The following is a 24,771-nucleotide window of genomic DNA, read 5'->3' on the forward strand; positions in this document are numbered from 1 at the left end:
TATGAGTTTTCATAAAACCTGGAGGTTAGTATGTTGATAACTATTTTATTATATATATATATATATCAACTTGGTCCACTCATGTTTGTTTTGCACCCCCTTCAGGACTTAGAATCGAGGCATACAATCCCGACGTCCAGACACTTTCGCATCGGCATCTTTGAGTCCTCTTGGTGTAGGACCCACTCCTTTGTTCATTCAATTTTTATATTAATTCTTTTAGCGTTCTAGATTAGATGTGTGCTCTGAACACGTTCCTTAAATGTATATTCATTATATTTAAATTTATAATTTTTATTTATCCCTTGTTTTCCGCTTTTGCACTCAATAAATGGTTTTCCTCACCTTCGGGTGTCGGCCAGCACTTGCCTATCCCGGTATTCGAGGAATATTGGGATCGGGGCATGTCACAATAAAATAGAATTAGGGTTCTACAATTAGGGTTCTAATGTTTTGATGCTCATTGCTTCTACCTTAGGAAACCCTAACTTCAGGAAACCCTTAATTCAAAATCCTTAATTTGGGTGTCGTACCTCACAGAAGGTCAGCACCTTTAACTCTCTCTCTCTCTCTCTCTCTCTCTCTCTATATATATATATATATATATATGTGTGTGTGTGTGTGTGTATGTATGTATATTTGTATATGACTAAACCTCTGTGTATAATTGAATGTATGTATGCCATGCCAGTTTTTTTGTATATTTTTGTAAATCTCTATTGGTTTCTTATATTGCGTGGAATGCAGATTGCAATAATGCAATATCTGCATGCACATTTGTTAGTTTTTCTTGTTCTCTTTCATTCGGTTAGTGTTAGATCTTGTGTTGTCGTGTATTAGAAGCTGTTTTTAGGTTCAGTTTTCATCCTAGTAGTAAATTGAATTTTTCGAGCCTTATATTTCCAAAAGTAAATTAGTGAACATCTAAGCTCTTTCTAGTTTGAACTCAGGTTTGAAAACACTAAAAACTTAGTGTGACCTCTTTGCAGTACTAATTAAATTGCGAAACAAAATTGAAAACTCAGTTTGGGTTTATTTGTATTTTATATTTTATGAATTGTAACCTAACCTAAACTATCCTACACAAGTAGTCTTACCACAATATAACAAATGGATACCACAAATTGAATAGAAAATTCTTAATAGCATACATAAATTGTTTAAAGTCACACATGTGAGAGTCTTGATTATAGAAAAACATGAAGTACGTACTACATAAAATCGAAATGAGAGAGTCTTGTTTAAAGTCGATCTACTAATTGAAGCATTGTTGTGGTTGAAATCACGGAACCACTTAGCTGATTGCTTGGGGTAGCACTTATAGTTGTCATCGAAATCAATGTAATAGAGTCCAATTTGCTGAGACAACCCTATAACCCATTCAAAGTCATCGAACAGAGGCTAGCAAAAGTATCATTTGACATTTGCTCCGTTTCTGCAATAAACAGGATAAGAACGTGATTATACATTGAGTTAATTTAATTGAATGGAGAAATGCACATAGGTAAGTGGATTGGTTTTTTGTTTCTCCTTTAACGAAATGCATATAGGTCAAGATGCTTTTATGGGGTTGGTTTGAGTGATATGCCACAGAATTAGGCATGTTGAAGGATATGTTTGTGTTTACGTTTCGAGGCCTACATAAGGCAGCTGATGCCCAAATCAATTAGCTCTAAGTGCCATATATATTTTTGTTTTCTTGTTGTTTAATTGAATGGGAAAATGCATATAGGTAAGTGGATTGATTTTTTGTTTCTCCTTTAATGAAATGCATATAGGTAAGTGGATGGCTTTTTGGTTTCTCCTTGAATGAAATGCATATAGGCAAATGGATTGGTTTTTTGTTCCTCCTTTAATGAAATGCATATAGGTCTAGATGCTTTTATGGTTTAATTGTTTGTTTTATGTTTGACGGTATATATATGGTTCAAATGCTTGATTTAGTTATGCGTGGGGTTGGTGTGAGTGACATGCCACATAATTTGGCATGTGATGGGATTTATGTATACTTACTGAATTTTTTTTTCTTCTAATTGTGCAGATGTCAAACCTTATTATAAGTCGTAAGGCGGTGACGACTGCACCTCATTCGCCTCCCCCGGCTCATCCGTTAACTGGCACTGCTCCAGCACAAATGGAGCACTTACTGGTTGGTCCCGAGGTCTCCTAGGCGCTGGCGTCATCAGCCTCATCAATGGCGCTACCTGTTAACGACAGGCGTGTTCACCGTCGCCCCCGCACGCCTAACACACCATCGGCATCCATTACTGATGCCTCAAGGTCACAACAACGTAAAGTTTAATAACGCCCCACACGTTGATAACTATTTTTTTTCCTATAGTGCCTTGGTGATTTCTCCATATAGACTGTTGTATGTGATATTGGATTGCCTAATGATGCTAGGAGGTTGGTTATTATTTCTTTGTAGAGAACAACGTGCCTCTAAAAAATTTTGTTCAATTTTTCTGCTTAATTCCGAGTTTTACTAATTTAATTTTGTTCAAAAATTTGAGCTCCAGCTGCTCTAAATTTGATATTTAGTTATTTAGGTAAGTAGAAAGAAAATGTGTAAAGCGGACGTATCATTGTGCTTTTCAAATGCATATGCTTCCTTGAACTGAAAGTAATCGTTGTTTACTTATTCAAATTGCAGAGTTGGATTGTATTTACATTTTGTAATAGTGCATACAATGTTGGGAAAAGCACAAACCTTATAAGGAATACCAAATATGAAATATGATAAGAATTTGGTTTCAGTTTGTTAAGTTATGTCATTTAAGGATTAAACAGTTATTATATATATTGTTTATTGTTGTCATCGTTCTGAACCTATTATTAGACAATTGTGATCATTATGTTGGATACATATATTGTTTATGTTATTTTCGTGTTTTTGGGAAATGTCTTAAATGTAGGGAGGTTATGCCGAAATTTTAGTAGGATTTGTTATTAGTTTTGGGTTAATGTTAATTTTATATTTCTTTGCAACCAAGAAAAACACCTGGGGACCTTGTCACTAGTTGAGGACGGCGAAGATCACCCGGGTGACCAACAAACGTATCATTATCAGATACAACGAGCGGCGTCGGGCTACACCAACGACGGAGCAGCATAGCGCATTGGCCCACGACATTGGTCACGTCGTTCAAACCTATTGCCCTATGCAATGGAAGTCTTGGAAGGTGATGCCAGATGAGGTGAGGATGAAGGTACGCGCACAATTGTTGGTAAGTATCCTACCTTTTAATTGTTTTTCCTTCAAATTTTATATATTTATATTACTTAATGTATGTAATTAATTTGTTACATTGTAGACAAACTACAATTTCAAGGACATCAATGACGATATGTTGGCGTACGTCAACAAGCTCTTTTCTGAACGATACAAGCAGCGGAATAACGACCTGCACCAATCTTTTGAGACATTTTATGATCCGCATGTCACTTTTGGGAAGGGTTGCCCGAAGGAGTTTGAGGATCGGGAGGATAATTGGGTGTGGCTCTGCAGTCATTTTCAGGAGCCCGACTAAATGGTATTTTTTATATTAAGTTTAAAATTATTATACGTTTCTTATTAATGTTTATTGATTTTTTTTTATATTTCATTTAAATTTGAACTAATACGTTTATTTTTTGTATAACAGAAGAAGGCAAAAGCCAACAAGAGCAATAGGCGGCACAAGAAGACTCTTTTCCACCATTCCGGTTCGAGGCCCTTCTCATATAGGATGGAGGCGCAGCAGCGAGTAATAATAAAGTTTTTCATATTCAATTTTTAATATGTCATTAATATTATTTTTTTTCGTACTAACATTTTTCTTCTCTTGTTTTATTCAGGGGGTTCAAAATTCCAAGAGATCAATGTCTTTAGCGACGTTTATGTTCGATCCAGGGATGAGTTGGCCGAGTCCCTTCATGTAAGTATTCTTCAATTTTAATTATTATCTTACGCACTCAAGTTTCATGGTTATTATATGAATGTTATAATTAATATTTGATGCTATATTACATAGGTGACAATAATGGAGAAGAGGCAGTTGGTTCTTCAGAAGTCTGCCTTCTAGCTTCCTCCTGAGACTTCGTTCTAGTCTGTGGATCCCCAAGAGGATTCGGGTTTTCAAATCCTTACGAAGAGCTTGGATCAGACTCTCGGGTGGAGGCCGAGGACATATTGTAGGGGGATGGGGAATGCCCAGCGACAAGAACCTAGAGCCCCTTAATCATCGCAGTCAAAGAGTCAGGTGATAGCTTTGACAGTAGAGGTGGCCAACTTTAGGATTGAGCCCATCTCGTATAGGAGCCAGATGTCACAGATTGTACAGGCCCTCAGTCAGTCCGGCATTCGTCCCCCGGATCTTTGTCCCCTGTCGACCTCCGAACCCCTTCAACCCGAGCATGGCCACACCTTTGCCCCTTCTATCTCTAAGCCTGTTGACAACCTCGAGACCTTCTAGCCGCCTCCTCATGACGACCACATAAATTACGCAGCATTATTTTCTTAGTTTTTTACTTCCTTACTTTTTAAACATTTTTCTTGTACATAGTACATACATTTATATTAATTTAAATATATTATTTTTCTCTTCATTACATTTTTTAATTGTAATTTAATCTTATTACCAAAAAAAAAATGCAATTTATTTTTATTACAAAAATTAAAAAAACAGAATGTAAAATTAAATTTAAAAAAAAATTTATTTTTGCATGATGAAAACCTTCGTCTCACAAAACTCAAGCGACAAACTAGGTTTCATCGCGCAATAATAAATTGTCATCGCACAAAGTTTATAGAGACGAATAATAGTCGTCCCACATATGTATCCTGATATTTTGTGCGACAAAAACATTCGTTCTTAAAAATTTTGTGCGACGAAAGGTAAACCGTCGCGCTGTGTTTTTGCGACCAATATGATGTTTTTCGTTACGCAAAGTCTTTCTTTCACGATCTTTGCGCGACGGATTCTGGGTGACGAAGTTTTTGTCGCACTAAAGTTTGTGTGATGGAAAGACACTTTGCGCTACCAACTTTGGTTAGTGACGCAAATAGTAAAACGTAGTAGTGACATATGGGCCACCCATAATAGGTATTATCACTGGGCAACACACGACTTAGTGGTGGCATTAATCCGACTCTTCGAAGTCTTCCCTTTGGGGTCCGGCGCACCAATACTTCTATCAACAAGAACTTTCAATACTACTAGCTAGCAGAACTGCGGAGACTGCACCATCAAGGATTTCCTAACATGGTCTGCAACTTCCCTTCCCAACTGTCTGCTAAAGTTTAATCTCTATAGATAATCAGGTCAAACATGGAAACGTTAATCCCCACTTACTACTCAAAACCCTTTCAAGTTCTTTTTTCTCTACTACTTTTCTAACATAAGCGTCAGAGGTCCTTTAGCAGACACCCTCTCCCTTTTTCAAGGTGTTTGTGAATTATACTAATTGTGCTTTTTTTTATATTTTTGTCGGTAATATTTCGACAAATCAATGATGAACAAAATTTGCGTCCACATATTTATTTTTGCCTTGTGGCGTCCTTGTGCTTTGAGTAGGCTGCCTTGTCCATTCGCCAAAACTGCAACAGCACGTAGTATAAATTTGTATGGGCCTAATAGTAAAGAGATTGCAGCTTTTAATTGAATAAAGCTATCATGTTCAATTCTAATCAGTTTTATCTTGGCATGAAGATACCACTCTAATCAATTTATAATTTATCAATAAGTATCTTGTGCAAACAACCAGGCGGTGCATCTTTTAGTTAAAAGTGTGCTTAAATATAATTACTGAGTTTTACACATAAGTAGAACATGAACTATTTTGGTTATCTCATGCATGTATTATTGACTGATTATTTTTCAAGCTTTTAATTGAATGCAGCTTCACTACACTAATTGGTGGATTATTTTGGTGGTTAGGGTCTTCCTCTTCGACCTACTACATCATTAATTACATTATGAATTTAAACTATTAACTATATTGAACAAGTATGAAAACTATCCAAATCATAGTGGTACAGAGAAGAAGAAGAAGATGAAGCTTTAGAAGAGAATGAAAGCTTGTATTGATAACTACTAAGTTGAACTAATTATAGAAAATGAGAAAGCTTTTACAATTTATAGTAGCCAACAAAATAACTTACTCTATGACCTTCTAACGAACTCTTCTAATAGCTTTCATTAGCTAGACCAATCTCCACCATTCAATTATAAACCATGAATGTACACCATACATTTGTTAATATATAATTTCTCTTCAGGTCTTTTAGTGCAGATTAATATAGAATACCCCTTATAATACATAATAAATAAATAAAACCTGGGGAGTGTGCTTGCCCAATCGATTGACAAAATTAGTTTCACATATTGATTGTCGAGCAAATTACGGATTCGCCAAGGTAAGTCATGCAAGTCAATCATAGATCATCTAGATATCATAGAGTACACCAAGATATGGCTTAGTCAAATATGGCGGTCTTTCTTGATTGAGAGAATGTATCGTGAGAAGAAAAGAATTAGTGGACATATAAGCTATTTAGGTGAGATGAAAAGAATTAGTGGACATATAAGCTATTTAGGTTAGAGTGTTATTTAAACACATAAAATTGGCATACACTAATACAGTTGCATCTTATACGTACATCATATTAAAGTACGTATTATTTATACTAAAAAATGTGATAGCAAGTGTGTTAGTTGTGTATATTTTAAATAGGTTTAGTATTCATGTAATAAGCTTTTGATAATAGAATACTAAGAAGCAATTAAGAAAAAGTTTTAAGTAAATTAAATAAGAAGAATGTAGAAGGTTAGTGATAATTAAATGGTATTCAGATATTTCTTACTGAAATTTTGAGATAAAATAAATAGAGTCAGTTCAAGTCTTTATTGGCAATTCATGCATCACATCACTTCTATACAATGGTGGCAATATATATACGAGGTTAAAGGTTTCAAATTTTCTTTTCATAGCTGTTTTATTGAAAACATGCGTTATATATGGCTTGCACTATTGCCATATATGAAAATTGGATATTAATTCCAAAGAAGACTTTAAATCTTTGAATTCACATGAGAAAATATGAGAGAAAAACAAAATGGACATAATAAGTTAAAGGGTAGATGTATAAGGTTTGCAACTTGCCTTAGGGTGTGCCCTAAAAGGACTTCAAAGAAAAATGACTTTATAGGTACTGAACTACTTTTATGGGAAGTATGACTTGGAGTTTCCTAGGGATTTCTCTAAAAGGGATTTTCAATGCTTAAGTTAAACCAACTTAGGATAGGAAGAAATGCAGGTTCCAGGTGCCCAAATTTTTTGAAAACCATGAAATTTGCTTTACATATGCTGATGAACATCAATGTCATATGCCCAAAATATAATACTTACAGCTATCAAGTACTACTGCTTGAATGGAGTACTTAAAGGCTACATTTCATTGAGAAAGAAAATGATCATCCTTTTGCTATCTGGCATTGATTAAAATGAGACAAATAGCAGATAAAATCATCGACAACTTTTTTTTTATTATTATTAAGAACTACATATATTAAATATTCGACTCGTAAAAACCTCAACCCTAGAGACCTAATTTGAGTACTAGCCACTACATTAGGGGGGTCGGTGTCCCAAAATACAAGAACTAGGGGAAGTATCATCAGTCATAATATATTAACTTGCTATAATATATCCTAAACATCTGCATGCCCTCGCTCTTGAAACTACAATAAAATTAAAAATACAAAGAAGGGATTAAATTAAATTTCCATAACTTTGGGCATGATTATTAAGAAGAGATCCCCACACCAAGAAAATCTATGAATGGAGTTTCCTTGTTATGATCGATAGATTCGTGATCTTGAGGATCATGGTCATCAAATTTGGTAGTTGTAGCTGCAACCTTCCACTTTTGCAACGTTGATGCATTCTCATAAAGATTAGCCAGCCCTATCTTGAACGTACTTCCGTGTTGATCGTGACGGTTAATGTGATGATCGGCAGGATTGAGGCACCCAAAAGGACTTGGAACATTAACCCTATTGTTAGTTGGACGCCCAAATGCATTACTAGAAGAACCTCTATATCTACCATATAGGAATGATGAACTTGGATTATGTCTACGATGAACGAACTGAGGATGTAAACCTTTCGAGAACTCAGTAATCGTATAATTAGAACTACCATTGTTGAAGTAATCTCTTCTTTCTCTTCCCAATAAATCCACTGAAGATGATGAGTTGTTTGATGTTGCTGACATTGAAGCAAAGTTCCAATTATAAGGAGAGGAGCTAGTAGGCCTTGAGTCCATGAAGATTGCCCTGTCTTTATTTGGGTTTCGGAATTCAAAGAACTTAGTACTAATATTATTCTGATCAAACCCGATTGATGATCCTTGAGATCTTAATCTCCTGCTTGCATCAAAATTGTTGGAAAATGAGGAGGTATTTGGTGAGTGATCATTACAGAAATCCTGGAAACTTCTCTTACCACAAACTTTGGACTGTTCTCTTTGCCTTCTTGCCATTATAACATGCCAATGATTCTTCACAGCATTATCAGTCCGACCGGGAAAAAGCCTTGCTATCAGTGCCCACTTATTTCCATGAATGCGATGTGCTGCCAGAAGCCTCTCTTCCTCTTCCTCGCTGAATGGCCTTCGGTTGATTTTCGGGTCTAGCTGATTAAACCACCTCAATCTACAACTCTTTCCTACCAAAGATTAATTCAAAAACAAATAAATTAATTAAGAGACATGGAGGGTAAAATTAAAGCATATGTATTTTTATCATCTCCCAGATTATGTGTGTGTATGCACCCGTGTTTTTTCATATTAATTCATCAAGTCGCTCATGGCGGTCCAAATCAATTAAAGATAATATTGGGTTTCAGAACTGTTTAAGAAACAAAAAATCCAAGAGATTTTTCCCAAACCAACGCAACAACAATTTAGCACAAACACACAACACACACAAATCAACACACAAAAACATGTTGAGGTTTATACCTGATCTTCCTTGAAGCTTCTCAGCGATGGAGTTCCAGTTCTGGGCACCGTATTGCTCGACAAGTTGCCGGAGTTTTTCATCCTCGGCAGGCCTCCAATGTCCACGTGGGCAACTAGTACTCTTTGCTTCATCCCCATAATCCTCCATGGAAACGGTCTTTAATTTGACGAGGTAGCTTAGCTATTATATGACAATTGTTCTTCTAGGACATGATGGTCATCAATTACACCACCACAGGGAAGCTTATAGCAACTGCGAGCCCACAGATATATAGAGAAGAGAAAATATTGAAGACAAAAGAGGAATAAGACAGTGAGGGGTTGGTTTAGGGTTATGGATGGGCAGTCACTTTTGTTGGTTTTACACGACACATTAAGCCCCTACCTATATATGTATATGAAACCTGTAGAGCCAAATGACCCTTTTTTTGTTATGTTATTGGCTTACATTTAAACTTCACCCTCATATTCTCAATTGTGTATGTTAATCCATTGTACTATGTTAGATATTTAAGCCATTGTACTGTGTTAATCAAGATCTAAGGATTTGGGCAGCTTATAGTTTTAATTAAAGGGACATTTCTCCTAGTGCGGGGAATATGGCTCCCCCTCTATTTTTTTTTTTATTAACTAATTAAAAAAGGTATCCATCAAAAGAAAAAAGAGAATTAGAATGGCATTCAGAAATCAATTAGTGGGACGACATATATACATTATCAAAGCCATAATTAATACTAATTGCAAGTAGTCTAATATTCTAGTGGATAAGGTGTTCGATTTCCACTCATGCATCCTAGTTTGAAACCCCCCCTCTCTAATTATTGTAATAGTTTCGAACCCTTCCTTTAATAATTATAATTTTTTTTTAAAAAAAGCCCACAATATTAATTGTTGTATTAGTCGATTCTTCCAAACGGTACCAGTAAACTAGGACAAAATGAATTATAGTAATAAATAATAATCTTAAAATTAATTTATTCTTTTTCAAGTGTTTATAATGATGTTTGGTATATACAACCTTGTTTTAGCAAATATAGAGGTCCATTTCTGTGTGAACTAAATAGTGAAATTTATTAAACCTTGCCGTTTTAAGACCATGTATTATTCTTCTCATTGGAAGCAGTTTATATGGCAGATGGAACTGGTAATACCATTTTTAATGTAAGGGGCAGTTGGTAAACTTGAAGCTGGCATACCCTCATTTGGCTACAGCAAATTGATATATGGCTAGTAAGTTGTTAAAGCACCCACATGCGCCAATGCAGCTTATACGTCCTTAAATGGGTATGTTGTTGATGTGTATAAAGTCTTGATACCAAGAAGGGTCATATATATACGGTCATACGTACGTATCACACGATGTGTACATATTTAGTTATAAAATTATTATGTTGCTTTTGCTTTTTAGGTTAGCAGTAAAGAGGAAAGCTTGATAAATGGCCAGCCTACGATCCTAACAATTCACATTAAGCTAACTGAATTATCTTTCTTATTATGGATTAAACCAACTTCATCACCAAAAACCTTTGGTAAATTAAATTCTGATTAACATTGACGTAAATTGAATTTGATAGATTTAGGGTCCATTTCAAAATGCTTTTCAAACAAGCACTTCTACGAGGAAATACACTTAAAGTAATTTCTGGAAAAAAACAAAAAAGTATTTGCATGTGGTTTAATATCAATATCCTAGTGAATAAGTTGTTAGATTTTTATCCATGTGTTCCGAGTTCGAAACTTTCTCTCCCTAAATTATTATAGTAGTTTCAAACCCTCCCCCTCCTCTTGATAGTTATAAATTTCCTTGAAATTTTTTTTTTTGATGTTTGTTTTTGTTGAACCTAGAAATACTTTTAATTTTTCTACAAACACGGGCATAAACACTTTTGATAATTTGAAAACATTATAATTATTTTAAAAATACTTCAAATTAACCAGTTATCGTTTTAATAAATGGTTAGTGTTTTTAATTGGACATTTATCATCATGTTGAAAACGCACTAGAAAATTTTAACACATAGTCTTAAAGCATGCTTCAATAGTTACATTACTCTTATTGGTATATAAGGAATATATATATATGTATTGGACGAAATGGTACCTATATGCCTATATGGCTTATCAAATTAAGGACGAAATGGTACCTATATGCCTATATGGCTTATCAAATTAAGGAAGTTACATGACTCTTCTAAATACAGGTGTATATAGTTTTTCGGTTGAGACCAATGATGGCGTGCAAGTACAACATCAAGAAAAGTATGGGTAAATCGTCTGCCTTTGTCCATACTTCGTGCCACTCAAACGACAAGTCAAAAAACATAAAACAATCTTAAAAGAAAAATACATATTATGTAATGTTTCTTTACTGATTGAGATTTCATATCCCACGAAATCAAACACTTATCTTAATTCTCATCTAAAATATGCTTCAACTAGCTTATCCATTAACATCAACATTAATCAATCACACTATGCACCGAATTAATGACCTAGTGGGTGTGAAATCAGTTGCAATTGCAACTGGTGGATGTACCAATCCAACAGGTCCATCCGATCATGTAATACCTTGCTTCCTGTATTTTTAAAGTTCTAATAGTAAATTTTTAGATATGAATGAACGTATTGATTGTAGCTTTCATAGTTAAGAGTATTATTTCTATAAATTCGAAGTATTTGATTCGCAATTACCCTCTCTTTATATTGTTTGTCTAAAAAAAAAAAATACACGTTTTCTAATTTGAGTAGAATTATAACATTGTTGTGGATCCTAAAATAATTCCAAAAATTCTAGAGACGACACGTGGAATTTTTCTCAAGAAAGACAAGATTGCCCTCAATAAATGGGCAGGTTTCTCAGATATTCCCACGCGTAGCTCACATCCCTAGAGATCCCAGCAGTTGAATACGACTGCACACAGCTCACCAGCCCTTGGCAAAGAAAAGTCAAAGCATTAAAGATAAGAATTAATTACCCAAATCCTATCTTTAATACATTCCCAATTAAAGATTGACTCATATCAAGTAAGTAATCCCAATTTAAATAAATTAGGGATAATTACCCCATTATCTCAAGACATTATTTCCTATTTAATATCTTGAGAATATTTCTCCATAAAACACTTGGCCAATAGGATGCCGCCACGTATAGGGTAAAACCCAAACATTGTGGCCGGCCCTATCCCTATAAATACCCCATATTCTACCAATTTTCAAAAGCTTTTGCTACCCTTAGAAAGCCCTAAACACTCTACTCTCTCAAAGAAACTGACTTAAGCATCGGAGATCCATTGGTCTAACCCCCCATCCACCACCTCGTGGGCGCGTGAGGTTCAGGTCTTTGATCGAAGGTATTGATTGTTTTGCAAGTGCATTTTCGTCAAGACTAAAGACGGCGAAAATTTGCATCGACAAATTGGTGTTTTCATTGAGAGCTGATTCAAATACTCGAAGAAGCCTCTTGCATTTGATTTCTTGAATTTTCTGTTACGTTGAATTTTTCACACGTCATATCAATTAATTTTTCCTAGAAAAGTTTCTTCATCAATCACTGGAGAAAGGATACAATAGTAGGAAATTCAGAAACCACGATGAACGGAACCTCGTACGTACAAGGATTTAGACCGGAGAGTGGAGACGAGGACATAACCCCACGAAGGAGGTCCTCAAGGCTCAACGCGACAATAGGAGAAATCCCACCACCTTGAAGCCGCACCATCACCACCACCGTGACCCAACATCCGTAGCAAGACCACCAAGCCACGGCCCAAGTTCCACTAATGTTGCCCTTGCAACGCATGAAGCAAAACCATGGGCAGGAGGCCTAAGTCCATCCACTAGCCCATGGGGAGGGGGTTCAGGTCCTTAGAGAAGCAGCCCGAGCCCAAAAGGCCCAGCCAATTACCAGCTGAGCCCAGCCAGCTGCCAACCAAGCTCAAGCCCACAAGGAGTAAGGTGAGACCCAGGGCGTAGCACCGACCCAACGAGCAAGGCAGGCCCAAGGCCAGCCACCACATGCACGAGCCTAGTGCGCCTCTCCACACATGCCGACCAACCAGCCAGGTTGGCCAGCCTCGCGACCCGCTCCGACGATCCTGGCCGTGGCCCAATCCATTCCAAAGTTATCTCTGATGATCCAGGTCCTGACCACCGATCCCACAATCGATTTAGGGTTATTTTCACCCAATTTTTCTACAAGAATGCCCGTTTTAGGCTTAAGTTTTGTACCTGTAGTCCACTATACTTCCACCACCCATGGAGATGCCTATTTCCCAAACTCTTCCAATCCAAATGGTGAGCACCACCTACCCCAACAGGTCACCAATTTGACGAGCGCCCTGGTGTAGCAGACCACCTTGGTGAACCAGCTCCTCGAGCGCATCGAGATGCAGTGCGCCCCAAACAAGGTGTCCCAAAACAGGACAAGGGTAGAAGAACGTGACTTATTCCAGCGATGTCCCGGCAAAGAGCCGCCCAGCCTACCACGAACCATGCATTCGGGTAGTGTGCACTCTCGTTTGGGCCCTTGGGGAAACGTCTTCTCCAGCTTAGATGCGCAAAGAAGCGTTCATTCCCAACTTGACTCATGAGCCAGTGTGCATTCGAGGTTGGGTCCACACTCCGACGAGCTTTTAGGATATTCTAGGAGAAACGTCCACACGAGCCTAGGCCCACAAGAAGATCTTCCTACTAGGCACCAGAGTAGGTAGCCGCATAACGCATATAGGAGAGCACGAGAACAAACTAAGTGTAACTCAAGTTCCACTGGCAACCCTGCCAAGACAACAAGCAACATAGAACGAACTAAGTGTACCACAACCGCGGCACGGACGAGCAGGACATGCCGAATAGTAACTTGGACCAGCAGGTAAGCACCGACGAAAGCCGAAGGCTCCGCTACCCCACCAAGCAAAAATTCAGGAGGAAGTACAAAGGCTTGTAGCAGAGCAGTTGCATGGATTCCAACGCATTGACACTACTGACGATGCCCTCCGTAGAAATGTGGCCAACCTAAGCAAGTCACCGTTCATAGACAAGAGATCGAGCAGATAGAGCCCTCGTGGAAGTTTAGCCCGCCATACTTTACTACTTGTTTAAATGAGATGAAGATCCGGACAGGCATTTGATACATTACTGAAATGTCATGACACCCTACACCAACAACGACGCTCTCATGTGCAAAAATTTTGCCACGACGCTCGAGGGCGACGCGCAAGACTAGCTCCATACCCTGCCGCCACACTCAATCCGAAACTTCAATGAGCTTTCCTTGGTTTTCACTAAGGAATATTCGTCTTACCACTTGGTCAAGAAGAAATATGACCACCTCTTCATCATGAAGAACAACCCGAATGAGTCACTCTGCACATACGTCAAGAGGCTCAAGGCGGAGAAGGCAAAGATCGTCGGATACGATGACAGCATTGCATGCTCAGCTTTCCAAAATGGGCTCCTAGCAAATCACCCACTTTTCTGAGAATTGATCATAGGGGAGAACTTGATCCTAGCAAACTCTTATGCTTCGGCAGAAAATCACTCTCTAGGATAAGGAAAAACGCTCCTATAAGCTGCCTAAGTAGCCGTGCAAAGACGCACAGCCAACTCAAAATAAAGTGAGCGATAAACCACTCAACGATAAAAGTAAGTTAGGAAGCAGATGCAAGGACCGATCCCTAACAAAGAGAGGCACAGCACCCAAGGCGTACACCAAGTTCTCAATCCCGAACAACCAGATCCTTTGCGACCTTAAGGACAAACCGTGGTTCAAGCTGGCGCTACCCATAAGGGGGGACACCTCCAAGATGGACAAGAAAAAGTACTGCGCATTCTATAGAGGCCTCAGGCACACAACCAACGACTGTACCACGTGGAAAAGATACCTTGAGCAGCTTGTGAAGGAAGGTAAGTGTGACCAATACGTCGACATATCAGTTACCCGACCAAGACGGGAAGCAGATGCCGACGCCGAACCCCCAGCCAAGACAATCCGAATCAACAAAATCTTTGCCGAGTCCGAGCATCTAGGGGCTACCAAAAGCTCTAAGAAAAGGAAGATCCAGCAGGCGAGATCGGTTTTTCAAGTTCAAGCCATAGATTCTATACCTGGACCAATCGTCGGCTTCACTGAGTGGGACGCTAAGGGAGTAGACTTTCGTCACGACGACGCCTTAGTGATCTCTGTTCAACTGGCCTAGGTCATCGTTGAAAGAGTTATGGTGGACAACAGCAGCTCAGTCAATATCCTACAATTGTCAATCACCAAAAGATGGGCCTGGAAAGCATGATCCAACACAAAGCAGAGGTCTTGACATGATTCAACGCACTGACCTCAACTACCATTAGCACAATCACGCTCGACGTAAGTAGCCCACTGATTGTCTCTTCGCAAACCTTCATGATCGTCAGTGACCCATCTCTTTATATTGGGATATTGGGCTGACCTTGGCTAGTGAATATTTGATCTGTGACCTCGATTGAGTACCAAAAAATCCGATTTCGCATCTCAAGACAAGCAGTCGGAAAGATTAAAGGTGACCAGGCCATGTCCAAAAGATGCATTGTACAAGTTCTGAAAGAATCGAAAAAGAAGTTTTTTACCCCAGCTGAAGTGCAGAATGACGACTCTACCTTCAACAAATAGCAATTACAGCAAGTAGGTCAAGAAGATAGTGTCAAGGTTGACAATACCCTAGAAGATGAATCAGGATGAAAACCAGAAGATGACGCCGAAGACATCATTCTTGATCCCCACTAGCCGAAAAATATGGCTACAATTGGCTCACATCTGAGCTTGTCAGAAAATGAAGAACTCACGATTTTTCTTAGGGAAAATCAAGACGTTTTTGCACGGTCACCTTCTAACATGTCAGGTATTAATCCCGCAATAGTTTGCCTTAAGCTATACATCGATCTCATTGCCAAACCTGTGATCCAGAAAAGGTGACATTTCGCACCCGAGCGAGCAGCGATTATCGAGGCAAAGATTGACAAATTACTGGAGGCCGATTTCATCGAGAAAGTGGCACACTCAGCGTGGCTGGCCAACGTCGTGCTAGTGAAGAAAAAAGACAAGGGCAAGTGGAGAGTATATATGGATTACACCAACCTCAACAAGGTGTGCCCTAAAGACAACTACCTAGTTCCCCGAATCGACTTACTCAATGACTCAACATCTGGGAATCAGCTACTCAGCTTCTTGGATGCATACTCAGACTACAATCAGATTGTCATGTACGAGCCTGACAAGGAGAAAACCGCATTCGTGATTAAGCAAGGCACATACTGCTACAAGGTCATGCCCTTTGGCCTAAAAAACGGAGGAGTAACCTACCAATAGCTCGTAAACATGATGTTCAAGAATCATATCGGAGTCACCATGGAAGTCTACGTTGACGACATCATGGTCAAAGGCAAGCAGCGGTCAGACTATATTTGCAACTTGGTAGAGACTTTTGACATTATCCTAGAGTACAAAATGAAGCTCAACCCAGCCAAATGCACTTTTGGCATCTCCTCATGCCGATTCTTAGGGTACCTTGTAACCCAGCTAAGAATCGAGGCTCACCCAAGGCAGATCAAAGCGATCATGGACATGAAGTATTTCACAACTTTGAAGGAAATCCAAAGTCTGACCGAACGAACAACGACACTCAATCGTTTCCTCTCGCAATCCACCAACTGATCTAAGCATTTCTACAAGGCAATCAAGAATGCGCAGAAGGATAAATGGGACAACGAGTGCAAGAAAGCATTTCAGGACTTAAAGTAGTACTTGACATCACCTCCACTATTATCTAAGCCGAAAGTAGCGAAAAACTTGTACATCTATCTAGCAGTATCAGAAGTAGCAGTAAGCTCTGCCCTCACACGAGAAGAGTTGGGGGCCCAATTGCCTGTATTCTATACATCCAAAGCTCTCATCGATGTGGAAACCAAATATCTGAAGATTGAAAAGCTAATTTTGGCGCTAGTTGTTGCAACTCGGAAGCTCAGACCCTACTTTCAAAGGCATCCGGTCGTCGTTATGACCTAGTCCCACTGCGATTAGTTTTGCATAGTCCAGACGCTTCTCAACGAGTGATGAAATGAACGTTGGAACTGGGCCAATACGACTTAGCATACCAACCCCGCACATCGACGAAGGCCCAGGTATTGGTGAACTTCATAGCAGAATTCACCCCAAGCCTGAATGATGCAGCAACTCAGCCCGAAAGTGCCCTAGAGGCAGCCGAGCACCCCATAGCCGTACCAACCCAACTTGCTGGAGATTTCTGGCATTTGTAAGTTGATGGATCATACAACTACTAAGGATCAGGGGCAAGCCTAGTTCTTACTATCCCAAACGATTCGATGCTCGAGCAGGCGATCACTTTAAGCTTCAAGGCGTACTAGTAGGTATCTGATTGGCGAAAGACCTAACGATGAAGAAGCTCGTGATCTATTCTGACTCCTTGCTGATCACCAACCAAACCGCAAAAGAGTACGCAGCAAAGCATCCAAGGATGGCCCAATACCTTGAGAAAGTACTAGAGCAGCTAACGACATTCCAGGCGTACACACTCACTCAGGTTCCATGAGCAGAAAATGCCCATGCAGACGCATTAGTAAGCCTAGGCTCCGCATTAAACCATCAGCTCAGGTGATCCATCCTAGTTGAGTACATGGAAAGACCGAGCATAGATGTGGAACCAACAGTTAAAGTGGTGCAAATCAATACAACTCCAAGTTTGCAAGATCCTATCATCGACTACATAGTCAATGGAACGTTCCCCACAGACAGACTGGAGTCCAGGAAGCTCTATATGAAGGCAGCGCTACTACATGTGGAATGGCATGCGCGTTCGAAGATCTTTCTCATAACCACATCTTCGCTGCCTATCGCCTCCCGACGGCATGCGCGTTCGAAGATCTTTCTCATGACCACATCTTCGCTGCCTATCGCCTCCCGACGACCTTAAGATTCTTAGCTCAATCCACAAAAGCATCTGTGGAAACCACTCTGAAGGCCGCTTCCTGGCGTAAAAAACTCTTAACGCTGGCTGCTACTAGCCAACCATGCACCAAGACGCCAATGAGTATGTCCAAAGGTGCAACAGCTACCAATGCTTCAAGCCCATGCCCGCACTACCCACCAGCAAATTTCACCCGCAGACGAGCCCTTGGCAATTCATGCAGTAGGTGACGACTTGGTAGGACCAATGCCGCCTACCACTAAGGGTAGAGGCATGATGATCGTAGTAACTGACTACTTTACCAAATGGGTCAAAGACGAACCCATGACTACAACTACCCAGACGAACATAGAACGTTTCATATAGAAGAACATCATCTACTGCTTCGGCATCCCACATTCTATCGTCACCGACAATGGTCTGCAGTGTGTGGCCTAAGACTTTGAAAGGTTCTTTGAAAAATATGGCATCAAGCAGCACATGTCCACGCCCCGGTATCCGTAGGGCAACGGGCAGCCAATAAGACCATCATCGACTACCTTAAAAGACCCTCTTAGACAAGAAGGGCAAATGACTAAATGAGCTCCCCAGTGTTCTATGGGCATATTGTGCCACCAAGAGACGAGCAACCGACGAAACTCCATACTCCCTAGCGCATGGCTTTGAAGCGATCATTCCTCCTAACATCATGGTGCCAAGCATCAGCACTGTACTGCCAAATTTAGAGTAGAACGAGAAAGAGATGGCCATCAACTTAGACCTGGCAGTGGAAGAGCACGAAAAGGTTATTACCTACATTGCGGCTTATCAACAGCAGCTTCTTTCCAACTACAACAAGAAGGTGAAAATCTGGCAGTTCCAGCCAGGAGACTTAGTCCTTAAAAAAGCTTTCATCACTACCCGACAGGAAGGCTCCAAAAGATAGCTCCCATCTGGGAAGGTTCATACAAAATCAGCCAAGGAAGCGGAATGGGCAGCTACACCTTTACCACCAAAAGCGACGAAGAAATCAACAAGCAATAGAATGTCTACAACTGGATAAAGTACTACGTGTGACCTCCTACCATTCCTTAGACCCCGTTCAAGATGAAATAAGTTCGAAGACTTAAGCAGCTCGATGAACAAGACCTCGCATGCCGAGGATTATCAGTTGTTAAGCCATTACTGCTTACGAGGAAAGTTAATAAATTTCCCTATTCTCAATGAATATTGAAGGAATTATTCACAAGCATGGGCCAGATGCATAAACAAACTGACCAACCTTGTGCCAAGCAGAATACGTCATCTGCCCTGCAAACATGGTGTGTTATCTCAAATAAGGAGAAGGTAAACTAATCTGGAATATCCAAATGTGGATGGATGGCACGACTGCTCAATTCCCCCTAAATGCAGCGACTACCTAAGCCAGATGATTCCCAAAATTGGCCAAGATAGTCCTTCCCTTGGAATAAACTTAGCCGACTGAAGGATTCAATTATGTGAGATCCTAAGTCTCTATCTGGAAGAGAAACTAAGTGCAGGATTTCTACCCATGAAAGACTTCGCGTGATAAGATAGATTGTCCTCGACATACAAGTCTTCATGAATGTACCTTGGTCTTAAAGTGTTGCAATATTAGTTAAGCGACCTGCGGAACCAAGTTATAACTAGGAAGGATGTGGCCTCTGAGGCGCAATTTCGCCTACACCTCACGCCTAAAACGCCTCCAAGAGCTAAGGACGACCCCTGCTTCTATAAGTAAAACACCCGGCCGACGACCTGACGGTTAGTAGCCCAAGGCAATTCGCAAGCTGAAACCTACACCTGGTATAACTACGTGGACTAGTCTGCTTACTTAAAAGTAGCGCTTCCGACCGACAGTCTACGGTTTAAGTTTTGTTGGGACAAAAATGAGGTATGACTATAGCAACTATGCCAACCTCTTTTACTTTCTAAAAGAAGCATAAGTCCTGCCAACGACTCTATAAGTTAAAAAACCTTGCAACACGCCTTGGGAGAGCCATATCTCAAGAAGCCACCAAAGCTTAAGAAGCCACTTAAAGTCGAAATACAACCATAGTAGCTACGCGGACTCTTCTGCTCTCTACAAGAAGCATGTGTCTGCCCGCCGACTCTATAGGTTAAAAATTTCGCAATACATCCCAGGAGGGCTAAAACTTGTGAAGCCATTCAAAGCCGAGATTCATAACTATAATAGCTACGTGAACCCGCCTGCTTCTTGCAGAAGCAACGAGTTCGGCTGACGACTCTATAAGTTAGAAATCCCGCATTTTTTCCTTTTGCAGGTAAAGCTCTTAAAGCCCCAAAGATAAAACTAAAACCTAAGTGACGACGTAGGATCGGCTGCTTCATTAAGGCAGCCCGCCCAGCCAACCATCCTAGGATAAAGTTTTGCAAAAACCATAGCGAAACAGAAAGATGAAGCAAAACAAGGAAATATATTTATTAAATTTCTAGTAAATTGGTAAACTAACTCAAAGGCCAACAAAGTTCAAATAAAGCAGAACAGAAATGAAAAAAAAGAAAATTCCTAAGTCTAAGCAAAAAGATTATTCCTTGGCAGCCTGTGCAACCACTGGTTCCTTGACTGCCAAGCCTTCAGCAGCTGTACCGCTCCTAGCAGCCAAAGCTTCCATCAGCTCATCCTCAACCAAAGGTAACCTCAAATGAAAAATCAAGCAAATCAACTGGAGAAATTAAGAAAATCTCGAAGTCCTTCTCGGAAAACTCATAATCTGACGGCCTACCCTGAAAATGGTCTACATAGCTAAGCTTGCAGAAATCAGCCTGACAAGAAGCAAGCACCACTTCGTGACTGGCTTTCTCATTCTTCAGCCGCACATTCTCCTCAAGAAGCCCAGTGTGAGTACCCTGCAGCTTGTCCAGTTCCTTTCTTAGGTTCTCGCTAGCAGACAGCACATCTTGCAAATCCACGTCCTTGGACTCAAGCTTACTGGCAACCTCCTTGAGATGAGACACTTCAACATGTATGAAGATAAGCTCATCATCCTTGGCAAAATAAGCAAATCGTAGCTTCAAATTGACATGCTTAAGGTCCTTGACCACCAGAGAAACACAAATAACCTCATTCTCTACAACTTCCAACATCACCTGAATCGCACTAAGCTTAGCCTTCAAATGGGCGACCTCCTGATGAGCGATCTCCAGCTGCAAATAAGTGGGGGCAGAGACATCATACCTCTTTAAAACGGCGAGTTCAAATTCAAGTTCCTCAATCTTTTCAGCAACCAAACGAAGCTGAGCCATTGACACCACTTCGGCCTCCTTAGCACACTTGATAGCATCCTGATCAATGCGCATAGACTCAGGTGCCAGGATCAAAGTCTTATGCATAATGGCAATCAGGGAGGACCTCTTAGAGTAGGTAGGACGCTTCGTAAAAGAGTTTGAGTGGATGACAACTTTCCCAACACTGTCAACAAACTTAGCGCATGCATCAACGTCCTCAAGCAGGTCAACCTTCAGCAGCAGTGCATAAACCTCAGGAAACTCTCCAGCCTCAGACTCGGTGGATCTTTCATAACTGCACATGCTAGCAGATCTCACTTTCTCAGTAGACGAGTCAGTCATGGCAAAAAGAGGAACAGGCCCAAGCGCCACCTTAGCAGCTAAATCCACCTTCTCGCTCTTCATAGCGACGAGCCTTTCAGAAGCCGAACCAAACTTAGCTCCAGACAGATACTTCAATACAAACCCGGACACCGAGGGCACCACCAAACCCTTTCGCTGGGCAAGTCTCTCAGCAATGAATGTGATCACCTTCGGAGCAGCATGTTTTACAGGCTCAGGCTTAACGAACTTTTTTGTCCCCTTTGGAGAAGTTAAGTCAATGACGAGCTTCTCAGCAACAGATGAGCCCCCGAGAGTAGCATAAGAAGTCATCGGCTTCTTCTTGGCCGAAGGCTCACAAGCAGGTGAAGAATATCACTTCTTTCCACCCTTATTGGCAGCAAACTCTACAACAGTAATCGGACGAGCCAACACCTCATCATTTATCCACTTTATCTCTTCCTTCGAAGGCAGCCTAACTTTTTTCAGATGAAGAGAACTAAGCAGCCTGCGCACTCACAGTACTCAGCAGGAATGCCTAAGGCGATGTGCACTTTCTTCATATCCGCCGAAGATCTTGGAGTTAAGCTAAAATCTGAATCTATACAAAGTAAGAATGACTATCAGTAAACTTAAGTTATGGAGCAGCTCAATAAAAATTCAAGCAGGCCAAGAATGAAGCAATTCAGTTACCACTGATAAAGACAGTCGGAACACACAACGTAGGAGAAGAGTCAGACTCCCAATCTCCACTAATCTCCAAGGTGTCTCTCACCCACTTATGATCACCTTTGCAGGAAGCACAAGCAGTCTATGGCGAGACTTTAGCTACCTTACACCCTTCTTGTAGCCAATCTCGAAGAAGTACCAGAACTCATTTGTGGTCAAGCCAAGATCAAAGAACTTGCTTAAGTTTGAGAATCCCATCATTACACGAACTGCATTTAGGGAGCACTGAGCACGCGCACATTTCATGGAGCAGATCACCTCCTGGAAAAGACGGGGCATGGGAAAAGTACGTCCCAACACAAAGTAATACGGGTGGAATTTGATGGCCCTCTTTCTAACAGTGGCACCCTCTCTGCATGGTTCATAACTGATGTCATCTTTCACCCGCTTCACACGAACCCCGAATGGAATCGCATGCATGTATACCTCAAGAAACCCCGAAACAGTTATTTGAAATTGATCTTGACATGGGCAGCCTTGAAATAGCCCACCTTGCTAGAAGAACCACCTTGACGGTACAAAGGTGGAAGATATTCGCCACTCTTACGATCGGAGGAAGACATCTCAAAGTCTTTGCAAAAAGTACGAAGGAAAATATTTAGAAAGCAGCTCGCAAAAATAAATAAATAAATAAATAGAAGGACTGTGAGCCCAGCGCTCATGCGCCAAGCCCCATGACCCTCACATTCTCTCACAAACAGCACGGCCCAACACGGCGGGAGGCTCGCACCTCCTTACCTCACAGTTGCACAGGCCCATGCCTAGCAGCGCTCCAAGCAGGCCCTATGGCCCACTGTCTAGTCCAATAGAGAGAGGGGCGAGTGTCTTGTGCCTCATGCCTCATGCCTCACTCCCTCTCCACTACACTCCAACGAAGCCCAAGGCTTCTCGGCTTGGTTTTTCTCTCTCTCTCACCTACCGCAACAGACCCAAGTCTGCTTCACCATGCTTGGCCCGTGCTGAACTTATCTAGATGGGTTAGAGCCTCACGACTCGCCCAGCCCAGTGCACCACTCACCTCGGCCCGAGTCAAGCCGCTCACTTGGCCCACACCAGCCGTTCCCCATGCCGTACCAGCAGCAGCATCGTGGCACCCCTACCACGTGTTTCACACCTCATCGGCCCTCGCCGAGCCAATTTTTCAAGTCCCAAGACTCCCATAAAAATTCAAGAAGAAGAAAATTCAAATTTTTCTTAACTTGGTGCGGCATGGAGAAGAAGAATAACAACAAGAGACAACTCTTTGCAAGGGCATGAGAATAAGAAAGCTAGGGGGAAGAAAAATTTCCTCTAGCTTCACTTCCTTTTTGGAATGATGATTGTTCTCCAAGTTTATTTAATGGGCCAAACTCTTTGCGTGATGTATGTGTTCACTGCGTAATAACTGTTTATGGTGACGAAAAAATGCCTCCGTCATGCAAAGGTTCATAGAAAAACGCTCGAAAACCTGTATTTTGGCACCAATAACCATATACGACGTGTATGCCATTGCTCGACAAAGATCCAACATTTACTAAATGGTCAGTTTGTTTACGACGTGTATGCCATTGCCATATTTAAGTTCTATGCATCAAGATCACTTTTGTTGCGTCAACTTATGCGAGACAAAGTGGTTTCGTTCCCCTAATTTATGTGCGACAACTTATGTTTCGTCATGCAAGTTCATTATTGCACGACGAAGGAATTGTTTTGGTCGCGTAAAGTATATTTTCACGACCTTTGAGCGACAAAGGATGTGCGACGAATTTTTCATCGCTTAAACTCCAGTGCGACGCTAGTAAGCTTTACGCAGCGAATTGTCCTTCGTCGCAAAGTGTTAAATGCAATAGTGGGTGGTGCTAATGGTGGGATATGGTGTTTGGGGTGCAAAGGTAACAATGGTGGTAGGGGTGGTGGTAGTGGCGGTTGTGGCTGTGGTGGCAGTGGCAGTGGTGCCGATTGTGGTTATGGTGGTGGTGGTAGTGGCGTCAACAAGGGTGGTGATAACAGTGGTAGTGGCTGTTATGGTGGAGGTAATGTTGTCCACTACTACAAAAGTGGCTTATTGTGTCGGCAATTGGTCTCGGTTTTATATAATATAGTCGCGGATAAGACACTTCCGACATCTACTTTACATGGTGTCGGAATTACTGTTGGTTATAACCGACATAAACTGTCTATGTCGCTTATAACCAACATAGACTGTTAATGTCACTTATAACCGACATGGTTTTTAATCTTTTTAAATGTTGGTGTTGTATAAAAAAAAGAATCGTGCTGCTTTCAACCGACATAAAGTTAATGTTGGTTAAAAAGAGAATCGTGTCGCTTTTACCCGACATTAATAATTATTTTAAAATATTTTAAAACTTCTTGTCGGTTGTAGCCGACATGTTGGTGTTCTTTATATATCATTCCCCGTGTTTACTTCTTCGTCTCTTGTGTCTTTCTTATTTGTTCTTCTTCATCTTCATTTATTCCTTCTTCTTCACAGTAAGTTTTTCTTGTTTCTAGTATTTTTATTTTCTCCTCTTATGT

General features: G+C 40.6%; 1 protein-coding gene across 1 annotated transcript; it reads right to left on the reverse strand.

The window, feature by feature from the left end:
- Positions 1-7,496: 7,496 nt before the first annotated feature.
- LOC137730293 (transcription factor MYB119) lies at positions 7,497-9,331 on the reverse strand. The gene is made up of 2 exons (XM_068469357.2): positions 9,005-9,331; positions 7,497-8,709 (listed from the first exon to the last, which is right to left on the reverse strand). The coding sequence occupies exons 1-2, from the start codon at positions 9,150-9,152 to the stop codon at positions 7,787-7,789; spliced, it is 1,071 nt and encodes a 356-aa protein (XP_068325458.2). The 5' UTR covers positions 9,153-9,331; the 3' UTR covers positions 7,497-7,786.
- Between the last annotated feature and the right edge of the window lie 15,440 nt (positions 9,332-24,771).

The sequence above is a fragment of the Pyrus communis genome, chromosome 10 (assembly GCF_041283825.1).
Source record: "Pyrus communis isolate YQ-2024b chromosome 10, ASM4128382v1, whole genome shotgun sequence".
Classification (NCBI taxonomy): domain Eukaryota; kingdom Viridiplantae; phylum Streptophyta; class Magnoliopsida; order Rosales; family Rosaceae; genus Pyrus; species Pyrus communis.

Bases quoted from the DNA above. Each gene is read 5' to 3' on its own strand.
- LOC137730293 (XM_068469357.2), bottom strand. From the start codon at position 9,152: ATGGAGGATTATGGGGATGAAGCAAAGAGTACTAGTTGCCCACGTGGA. The intron at 8,710-9,004 runs GTATAAACCTCA...AATCTTTGGTAG, and splicing joins GAAGCTTCAAGGAAGATCAG to GAAAGAGTTGTAGATTGAGG.